At 41.0% G+C, this 11,550-nt stretch overlaps 1 protein-coding gene across 2 annotated transcripts in view; it reads left to right on the top strand.

The window, feature by feature from the left end:
• LOC111865864 (lipase 3) overlaps window positions 1-10,279 on the top strand; it is a 35,524-nt gene extending 25,245 nt beyond the window's left edge. For both annotated transcript variants that reach the window (XM_033752014.1, XM_033752015.1), the window contains 3 exons: window positions 3,554-3,638; window positions 7,117-7,259; window positions 9,765-10,279. In XM_033752014.1, coding sequence (XP_033607905.1) covers window positions 3,554-3,638; window positions 7,117-7,259; window positions 9,765-9,914 — 378 coding nt within the window. In that variant the 3' untranslated portion in view covers window positions 9,915-10,279. The remainder of the gene's footprint in view (window positions 1-3,553; window positions 3,639-7,116; window positions 7,260-9,764) is intronic.
• Window positions 10,280-11,550: the final 1,271 nt, after the last annotated feature.

Here is an 11,550-nt window from a genome sequence, read left to right as displayed (position 1 = left end):
TAGCATATGAACAAAGTTACAATTTTTCACTTGGCTTTCCAGAAGTATCAACTTTGCTCTGAATGCCTTGATAAGTGCAAATAAATCACAGACTAAGTTATTTTCACCCTGCAACTTTAAATTCAAATGGTTCATATGGTTCACCAGATCAGCAAAAAATGCTAATTTCGAAAGCCACTCAATATCTGATAAAAGTGGTTTGTGATGGTTTTTCTCGGTAAGAAATATATCAATTTCATTCCTGAGCTGAAAGAAGCGCGAAAGAACCTTCCCACAGCTAAGCCATCGAACTGCAGTATAATATGTCAGGTCAATAAGCTCGGAATCACATTTACCATTACTCATTGGAAAATTAGTTCAATTGGCGCATTTCTGCACAATTCTTTTGTGGGCCATAGTTTGGGGACCCTTGATCTAGAAAATGAGGGAGACCTGATGTCTCACAACCCTATAGACCTCCAGGGCCTGTTACATGGATAGCTTTACCTTTTTACATGCTCATTCTGACATATGAAGCAGAAACATGGCATGGACAAAGATGGATATTAGAAGAGTGACAGCAGTAGAGATAAGGTTTCTAAGCACTATATAAGGGAGAAGCAGAAGAAAATTATTCAGAACTTGAAAGTAAATACATTGCAAGATAAAATAATAAATAATATAATAAAATGGTATGGACATGTTTTAAGAATGAACACGGAGAAGATCCAAAAAATATATTGTGGCATGTAGACTCGTTGCTGGGCAACGACCGCCAGATAAGCAAATGTATGACAGCCGTTACTAAGTAACGGTTTCGCAAACAAGCATGTTTCCATGACAACAATTGGATACAGTAACAGGAACGTTGTTTTCTGTGCGGTCAGTGCCGAGATGTTATAAGTAGGACAGTTAATGAAATGAAGTCAGTTGAATGGAGTTAGTAAAGATGGTTGGTGAATGAATGAGTTAGAAATGTATGTGAACTGCTGAGGTTAAGTCGTTGTGAGCTGCTGTTATGAGAAGCTGGTAGCTGAGGCTGCAGATAGTTAGGAAAACCCGGAAGAAGGGGAAGACCCGCAGTTGGAAGCCGATACTAAGCAACGGATAATGACACCATGACTGTGGACACTAGTGCGTGTAACAGTGATCTATAAAGTGTAGTCATGCGCTGTATCAAAGAGTTCGATAAATCCAATCATCAATCCCAAACCCGTCTATAGCGATAATCATACACGTGACAGTTGGTGTCAGAAGAGGGATAATTGGATTATAAACTATTGGATTGAGTGAATAATTGAGCTGAAGACATTAGATTGTTATACCGCCATACAGTGGAAAGGGAACAAATTATGGCACACCTGCCAGCTAAAATAAGAACCAACCAAGAAAGGATGGAAGCCAAGATGAATGCCATTCAAGAAAAAATGGATGTCAATCTAAAAGAAATGAGAGCCAGCCAAGAACACCTGAAAGAAGAAACAATGGCTGGTCAGAGAACCCAGATAGGCTATCTTGCCTTCCATCTTAATGTAAACCAAGGAAAGGCGGAAGCCTGTCACCGAGAAGTGAAGGCCGGTCAAGAAAAGACGCAGGCCACAATACACTCCACCCGGTCCCATTTAGAGGAGTCAATAAAACAGGGTGAAAGACATACTAGCATGGTTCGACCAAAGGACGCAGGGCCTCCAAAAGGAACTTAGTGAGAAGATTGACGCACAAGTGGTGTTACAGGCAGTGAAGCCGTTCCTCGATATGCGGACAAAGAGCCTCTAGAAAATCCTAGTAGGCATGAAGAAATGCTCAGTCTCACGTTCCAGGTTGAGTCGCAGACAGCGAAGGTCCAAATTGAGGCCACCCATCACGAGTGCCAGAGGCAGGTGAAAGAAGTCGAGGCTCCGGTCAAGCGTGGAAGAGGAACAGGAACAATTCGCGGGCACAGCAAAGCCATCTAAGTTCGACGGGACTACATCATGGGTCATGTTCCAGCTCCAGTTCGAGACAGTAGCAGATCACAACTGCTGGATGCGCCTGGAAAAATCCACGTACTTGATCACAGCCTTGCAGGGCAGGGTAACTGACGTGTTACAGATTTTTCCCGAAAGGTGCGACCTATGAAAATTCTCTTGTAGCCCTGAATGACCGCTTCAGGGACCAGCACCTGGCCGCCGTGTATCACAGGCAGAAACAAAGACCTCGGTTGTCAGAGAATTCTTGCAAGAATTTGCCACAGCTGTCGAACAGCTGGCCTATCGCACCTACCCTTTACTACCCGAGGACCATATATGGGTGAAGACAGGCAAGGCGTTTGCCAACGAGGTAGAAGACCCCTGCCATAAAAATCCAGTTGCCCCTGGGATAAGAAAAAGTGGTGGATGAGGCTCTCAGACAGGCCCCCAAGCTGCAAGTCATGCTCCTTTCTGAAGGACCCCAAAAACGGGCGCCAACGCATTCTGGGACGGCCGATCGCCACCAACTGGATGAAGAGACCAAAGAAAATCGGCGTCCTGGAGCTATGGGGAGCCAGCCCATGTCCGTGGTAACCGTCCCAGCAGGAGGAGGCAGAACACAATGACCGGTGCAGGAAATGAGACCTGAGACGAGAGACACACGGGAGCCAGCAAGAAGGTCCGAATGGCAACAGAGAAACAACGGAGAGGTAGACAGGAGGGGTGGCCAACGGTTTGGAAACGAGTGGGTGCCAACGGAAAATGTGGATGCCGGAGTACCCATTATAGCCCCCACCACCACCCGCTGATTGTCATTATGGAGATAGGGCCGACCCTAGTCTAGTCACACAGGACTGGGTCCGTGACAAACCATACCTCGTGACTGTCAATACCAGGGCTTGCGTGACTGTCGCCAGGCCTGACATCTCCACCGGATGTCCTGAAAGACAGCCGAACCAACGCTTCATGCTACAGCCTTCCCCCATCTTGAACGAAGCTTTCCTCACACTGAACCTGGGCGGTGGCCACCGAAAACTTCCTTATTAATCACCAATATCACAAACAAATTCATCTTGGGGCTGTACATCCTGCACGCATATGATGCATCTGTGTACCTAGGGCTCCAAATGCTGCTTTTTGCAGAGGAAGCGGTATCATTAAAGAGCACTGGGGCTGGACCTCGGTCTCTTATCAGGATGTTACAAATGTAGAGTTCTTCAGGAGTGTGGGCCTCCATACTGGGTTGTACCAGGTCATTTTCCACTCTGAGTGGACTTTCAAATTGAGCCATCAGCACTCTGTCGCATTGTTCGGGTATCACGTGATCATTAGGCACTACCAGGCTGGAAGACCAGGGCCCACCCCAGGGTTACATAGCGTTACCTCTTCCTCTGCAAGATGCAGTATTTGGCTCCCTAGGTCCACAGATGCATCATATGAACACTCAATAACCAGCCCCAAGATAAATTTGTTTGTGATATTGGCGATGAGGTACTGCATGGTACTGTAAAAGTAAAAAGTAACTGAACTGGAAACAAGAGGAGGAATGTGAAACAGACATATTTTCTAACTTCATTTCACAGTTCATTAGATATCGTAAATAATGATATTTTCAATGTCTGCAGACTCTGCTGCCTGTTTACTTATCCCACCTTATTGCTGGAACTTCTAAAAAAACTGTGGAACACTATGCACAAATTATAAGATCAGGTAAGTGATAATGTTGTTTAATCATTGGACTTTTAATGTGATTCATGCAATCAAAGACACAGCTCATAATAGTATTCTGGTTACATGCTCTAAAATGTAGAACTCAGGTTCTTGAAATAAAATGGTTCCATCTTGGAGCCTAAAATTCTACCTAGCAGTTTGAAAGAATATTATTATAATGTGGTGTCATTTATGAACAGTCTCACAATATGAACCATCTTGGATTGCAGGCTGATATTGTGATTTATGACTCATAACTTCTGAGAGTATGACATAGCAGCTGATACTTCTGCTTCTATTAGGGAGGTATTGGATTTGAATCTCACCTATAAATAGACTGTCTTGACTGCAATTTCTATTAATTTTCACAGTCCCTCCAAGAAAATGCTGGAATAGTACCCCACAGTACGTCATGCCTGCTTGCTTTAAACTGTGATCAATTTATCATTTATTACCATACTGTCATTCCTTATTCCGTTTAACATTATACAACTAATGACTGGCACAGAATCACGAAATGAACAACCAACAACAGAATCACTCATAGGCAGATAAGACTGTTGGAAATAGTCTTCAGTGAAGTAAACATGAAGTGGTGCCTACTCTTCGGTAGAGGATGGGAGTGGTCATCATCCTATGCCAGCCACTTTACCCAGAGAAAGGCTGCCATAATACAATATCAGAGGATTATACCCATTCTTCTTCCTGATTCAGTGCCAACAGGTGCTCTTCTATGGAATGACAGATGGTTAAAAGTTAATTTTAAATTGAAATTATCGGATTATATATAATTTGTCACCAGTTATAATTATTCCCACCAGTACTGCAGATAACTAATGGCCAACTCTATAGCGAACCCAATGACAGGATATTTTGAGCAATGCAATCTCTAATGCTGCTAAAATTTATAGCTGACCTCACTTTGATGTGTTTAAAACCTTAGGACTCTTCAGTGGCAAGTACTCTGCTTTTTATTTACTTTTAGCTTCAGAGCTGTAAATTATCTCAAATATTTACCAGACATCACTAAAACAAACCTGTAGTCATAAAGGTAAAAAAACACTATAGCACTGTGCCATGACTGCTTATGGATGTGTGGAAGTATGGCTCCTCACATTCTTAACCCTGGCACTAGTTGCAGGTGAGTTGTGAGCTTCACACCTGACTGTCTGTATTATCTATTGGATAGGAGTCTGGGTGGGCTCCCAAATTAGTCTGGACATTACACAGAAGAGAAAAAATTTCTTGTCCCTCGTAAGAATCAAATCCTGATTATTCAGTCATCCAGCATGCATCCTTCTTTACTGACATGAAAATGCTGTGTGGTTGTTGTCCACCTCCATGGTTTTGTAACAGTAAATTTTTCCAAGGTTAGGTCATTAGCCCCACCCCAAACCCCTGACCTGAAGGACCAGAAACTACATTTTGTCTGGCCACTACCCCTTAACCAGTCTGGCATGGGTGGCCCTACCAGGAGCTTATACTCCTGCCAGCATAACTCTCAGATCACTGGGGCATGCAAACCTCTCCATGATAAGGTGGTAATCCTCAAGGGGTCACTATACATGATAAACCAAAAAGCAGGAATGAACTGAAGTAAGAATAGTAATGAGTGCTCCTTAGAGTTTCCATCTTCAAAGCTGAATTGTCAGAATAATCAACAAAGATTTTCTGCCTTTGATGCCACTCTGTCTGTACAGTAGCCTATCCCTTGGACAACCCAAGAGCCTAATTTTCTGGAAATTCACACAGGGCCTAGAAGGCTATAGGTGTTTCTAGAAGAAGACATCAAAGATACCACTAAAGAAAATGCATACAAAATTAGATAAACCACATAAATGGCATGACTGATGAAAGAATTCTGACAGAGATTCTACAGCATAAAGCAAAAGGATTCAGAGACAGGAAGACTTTGGAAACAAATGCAATGAATATCTGAAGCCATAACAAGCTATACTGTCCACTCCAGTGAGTGAAGATAAACGACAACAGGAATAAAAAAGTATTTCAATTATTCTTTCTGTCTGTGGTATTTATTTCACACTACAATAAGACCATCACTTTTACCATGTAATGAATATGTAGAATATTAAATCAGAAAAAATAGATTTCTATCATACAATTCCTGTTCTTAGGAGGTACTATAAGTGCACAAGAACTGAAATTCCATAGAGTATCATAATTTTTAATAGATACAATCTTTTGCTACCTTACATGTTTCAACCTTAAATGGTCATCTTCAAGAAGTAAACCAACAGTATTAAAGGAAATACTTTACATGAGTCTTTATTACAGTACTAGTTAATGTACTGACTTACTGAAGGGACTGGTGAAATTAGTACTAGTGATGGTTAATATTAAGACTAAGTAGTTAAAACAATTAAAATGGTTATGTTGTGTAGTCAGAAGTAAGATGCATTAACAAATTTGTAACATGTGGCCACTTAAGGTCAAAACATGTAAGGCAGCTGAAGATTTTATCTATTTATTGAAAACCTATTACATTTGATGGAATTTTAGTCCTTAGGTATTAAGAAACTGTAACAGCATATCTATATAAAGACGTGGACTATAAATATTCATGCATAATGCATGTGATATACTCCATGCGTGTTGCAGATGGAATGATGTTAGGGTGTTCTGAATTTGAAAATCACTGTAGAGTACTTGTATGTCAGACTGAAGTAGCAATTATGCTCCTAACTTTTACCGAGGAGGTACTCAGTATGAATTTTGAATTGACACTACCTATCCCGACTGAGGTTTTTCGTTATTTTATTCAGTCCCTCCAGGAAAATACATGGATAATATATCAGTTAGGCCACTGTGACTTCCTTCCAAATCCCTTTCATGTTATTATTTATCTAACATCTGATGCTCTGAAGTATAGTTTTGATGCTGAGAGTGACATTGAAAAATCAACTAAAGAAAAAGTACTTGTATGTTTTTCATTCATTCATCTGTGGCTCTACAGCCCTTTGTTGGGCCTTTGCCGCTTTTTCAGTTTCTTTACCTTTTACACAGTAGGACTCCCTAGTCAGGGGATCAGCCTGTCACAAGGCCGCTACCTGCACAAAGGACAGCACAAACACAGAACAAACACACACAGATTTCCATGCCTCAAATGGGATTCGAAACCACGATCCCAGTGTTCAAGCAGGCAAAGACAGTTCATGCCCTTGACCTTGCAGGCACTGTGATTGGCTGTATGGTTTTCATCACAAATAAATATGTAACAGAATGGGCACAAATCTCAATGTTTTTCAACATCCCAACTTGACTCTTTATTTTGGATATTTAACTTGAAATCAGTGCAGTCAAATCATAATTGAATGATGTTATTAATTAGAACAGGAGTTCTGAGCACAGCTACAATAGATATTTCATGGATTTCATTTACTGCAAATATCCAGATTTTTTCCTATCTGATAATGATGGTTTATGGTGTTAGCAGTTTGTTCATTTCTGTGTCATTCAGGTAAATTCCAGGAATTTGATTATGGACCCGTGAAGAACATGGAATACTATGGACAATCTGAACCTCCAGACTACAATTTGAAGAACATAAGTGCACCCATGTCACTGCATTATGGTACAGGAGACTTAATTGTCAGTCTAGAGGTGAGTTAGACATTCTCAGCATGTTATGAATTATTTCACAGTAAGAAGCAGTATGGGAGTATGATGAGCAGCCAGGATAGCTCAGTCATTATAGTGACTAGGCTATGGGCCGGACAAGTGAGGGATTAGGGTTTGATTTCCATCAGGTGCAAGAGGTTTTTCTCATTTCCATGGTGTCCACACCAGTTTTGGGGTCACCCAGCCTCGTATACAATGAGTACCAGGGACTTTCCTTAGAGGTAAGTCAGAAGGGGTGTGAGGTTGAGTACTCAGCTCCATCTGACTGCTGAGTTTAAAAATGGTGGAGCTATACCTTCACTTCCTGATACATGTTCATGGTGTGGTGCTTAATTAAGCACAAGGGCAACTTTATGACAGTATAATAATCTTTGGATGTGGGACCCTTAATGTCTCACAACCCTATGGGCCTTCATGGCTTGCTACAGGGATAGCTTTACTTTGGGGTATGCAGTAATGTAGTGGTTAAGGTACTATGCTACAAGCCGGAAGGTCGCGGGTTCAAGTCCCGATGAGGTCATTGGATTTTTTTCAGTTGACCTAATCCTTCTGGGGTTTACTCAGCATCTAACAGAAATGAGTACCAGGAATTAATTAAATAATTTTCCTGGGGAGTGAAGTGCGGCCGGCGCATAAGGCTAACAACCTTACCGCCATCTTTGAGCCGATTGTCAAGGTAATGTGGAACCCTTAACATCTCACAATCCTATGGGCCTTCACAGCCTGTTGTTGTTGTTATTGGAGAGGGTGGGTTTCCCCATGCACTTAGACCAGATATTGGTCCATTGTGCGTCCCCCTGTGATATTCTACAAGTCTCTATTCCCTACCGGTACTGGTGCATGCCATCAGTCCTGACTCAGCCAGCGAGTTCGGCCTCTACTGGCTCAGCGGTATCTCGATGTTTCCCCCATCTACCAGAGGCGTTGGAGACTACTGTTGGGCGGGAAATGTCCTTGAATCTGGCTCAGAGGTCCCCTTGGGACATGAGGTTCTTTTGCATGCCGTAAAGCTATGACACGGGACCCACGGCTTAAAGTCCCACCTGGAGGACTTTTTCCCTGAATTTTTCCGCCCTTAAAAATTCCACAACCTCCGCCGGGTTTGAACCCGCGTACCTTGAGTCACGAGGTGGAAACGTTACCCCTAGACTATGGAGGCCGCTTTCATGGCCTGTTACAGGGATAGCTTTACTTTTTACTTTTTTTTTATAATAACCTTTGGTGTTGCTTTCTAAATTGAATAATCCATTATTTTCGTTAAAAATATATCACATTAAGCATTCTGCATTTTATGTAATGTGTACATTATAGCATGTAGACCCTTTGCTGGGTAACGATCACAAAATGACACCCATTGCTGGGCAGCAGATTGTTAATAGACAGGATTACACAACCCGTTTCTGGGCAGCAGGTCAGTAAACACGTTACTGCAGCAACAGACATGAACACAAGAATAGAAGAACAGTGTCTTTATGTGGTCTGTGCTGAGAAGTGATAACTAGGACATTTGAAGCAATGAGTCAGTTGAGTTGAATTCTGTACAGGAGGCTGTGAAGATAAAACCTGAAAAATCTCCATTGTTAGAAGGCATTGTCAGGGAACGACTAGTGAAGACACAGCAGGCTGGAAACAGCTTAGTGGGTGCTGTGGTGATTTGTGAATTGGGGAGATTGATGGTGGAGCTGTAGTTAATTGCATTTCCAAGTCACATATGCATGAGTGGTCAGTAAATCCATTCACCAAACTAAACTCCGTCTGTAGTCATTCCACGCACACTACATGACAATATTATAATTAAAAATCACTTTTCACATTTCTCTGACCTCATTAACCAGAATTCTTGTAATTTTTATGGTTCTCTCCAGTAATGCTGAATTTATCCTTTGTGATCTTTCCCTCTGTTTCTTCTCTTTTGCCCTCTAATTCTTCCTCCACCATTCCACTGGTAAACATCAGGACTCAAGTTAAAGTTCTGAAATGAACTGTTGACTGTGCAGGTACAGTTGCAATAAGGAAACTGAGAAGATTTTATTCCACAATTAAAGAGTCATCTCAGTCTGAAGCAAAATCATTTTTTGTGACAAAAAACATTTTATTCATCTCTGCATATAACCCTTTGTATTCCCTGTCATTTAGATGTTGATTCTGAAGTAAAATGCCTATTACAATAAAATATACTTCAAATGGAATTCCAGGAGACCTGAACATTTTTCTGTTTCAGACAGGTTTCTGTTTAACACAGGTACCTACTTCCCGATAAATTAATTAAGCATAGGGACAACTTTACCTTTACCTTACTTAAGAACGCTCTCTTGCTTTGCATGACAACTTCTTTTGGTGAATCGTTGGTATCCATAGATGCTGATTGTAAATAAAACGTATTTATGAGTAGAGAGTTCAGTTGCTTCAATGTATGTATTGAATGAAATTTCGTGATATCCCTGAATTTGAAATACATTATCCCTTGCCTGTTATTTGTGATTGCAGGGTATTCAGCATCTGTCTGATGAGCTGCCTCATCTGGTGGCCTTGAGCCGAGTTCAACCTCCCAGTTTCAACCACATAGATTTTTTATTGGCAAGTGATGCCAAGTCTCTTCTTTATGATCATATTCTGAACCTCATGACTGTTTACTGATAATTAACAAAATTATTGGAGCTAAATAGTTAGGATGAAAGTGAATGACCTTGAAAAGAAAAACATTTATTTCGTTATAAGTTATTTAGTATATTGAGAGTTCATGCCATAATGCAGCCTGCTCTAGCCCTGTTTAGTTAGCTGGACCTCATTTTTCTGAAACTCTCAGTATATGTTCCCCTTTGTGGCTTATATTTCCAGATGTTTTTAAGAGATTTCTTCACCTACCATTCTCTCCAAATATCTATGAGAGTAATTTCTTTTTGTCACTTACATAAGTCCTTTGTAGTGCCTCTGTGATCTAGTGGTCAGAGTTCTTGGCTACAGATCCAGAGGTCCCGGGTTCAATTCCCAGCGCTACCAGATTCTCTGAGAAATAGTGGGTCTGGAACAGGGTCCACTCAGCCTCGTGAAGATAATTGAGGAGCTATTTCAAGGAAATAGCAGCTCCAGCCTATAAAACCGAGATTAACGCCTGTGGGTATCTGTTGCACTAACCACGCGACACCCTATATCTGCTAAAGTTGGCACTACCTTCGTCGACAAGTGGCAGTCGCTCAGTCGGTATAGTTCACTTGCAGACTGCAGGCCATGAAGTTCTTGAATATACTTCTCCCTCTGCTTACCCATGAGAGTACAACCCTATATTTTCTTAGGCACTGTATCTCAAATTATCAGAGGCAGAGGTACTTGCATGACCATTGATGCAACAATCATTAAATAAAACTGATATTAACTTTTTAATATCCCATTTTATTACACATACCATTACGTGTATCTATCTGTATGTTCTTCACATGGTTACATAAATGTACAACCATCATGATTGAATTGTTTTGATTAAAATAGATCCTTAGTAGTAAAATACATTAAGTTGTAGGTACCTTTGTTTAAATTTTGATATGTGTCATGTAAATATCTTATATGTTAAAAAAATAAAAATTTAAAGTTGGATAAACTGAATATTTAGTAAAATAATTGTATCTGCAATGGTTGGATGTGCACATCATGATGGCCTACATTGTTGTTGTTCATCTTTGGGGATGTGAGTTGATTGGACAGTCTAAGTAGTTCTGTGTATTGAAGACCTAACACATAGCAATGGCTTGTAGAATGTTCTTTAGTGTGGACTGCTGGCTATTGCAACTATTTATTTTCAGATTTTTAGTTCATATATTGTGTGTGTCTTGTATGACTTGTGTACTTAAGGTGTATACTTAATGACACTGAGTCCATTTGATACTGTGGCCACTACTGGCCTNGCCACTTCTGGCCTATTGTACCAGCCCCAGATGATAGGTGAGGGTGATTGTGGAGCAATTGGTGGTATGAAGGTTGGCAGGGGAAACTGAAGTACTCGGTGAAAACCGCCCCCAGTGCTACTTTGTCCACCACAAATCCCACATGACCTGACCCGGGCTTGAACCCAGACAGCTGTAGTGGTATTTAAGGTGTAGCTATAGACTGCTAGATGGTGACTGAACATTATTAAATTTTAAATTTCTCCCTATTATCAACTTTATTCTAATCTTTGGTCTTCATATGGTTGACAGAAAGGACAAAAGTAGAAAACGGTGTGGAGTGCACTTATTTTCAAGACGTCTTTTTGTAACAGTTAATACATCATTGGCCTTCA

The sequence above is a fragment of the Cryptotermes secundus genome, unplaced genomic scaffold, assembly GCF_002891405.2.
Source record: "Cryptotermes secundus unplaced genomic scaffold, Csec_1.0 scaffold1392, whole genome shotgun sequence".
NCBI classification, from domain to species: Eukaryota; Metazoa; Arthropoda; class Insecta; order Blattodea; family Kalotermitidae; genus Cryptotermes; species Cryptotermes secundus.
This window is presented reverse-complemented; position numbering and strand designations above follow the sequence as displayed.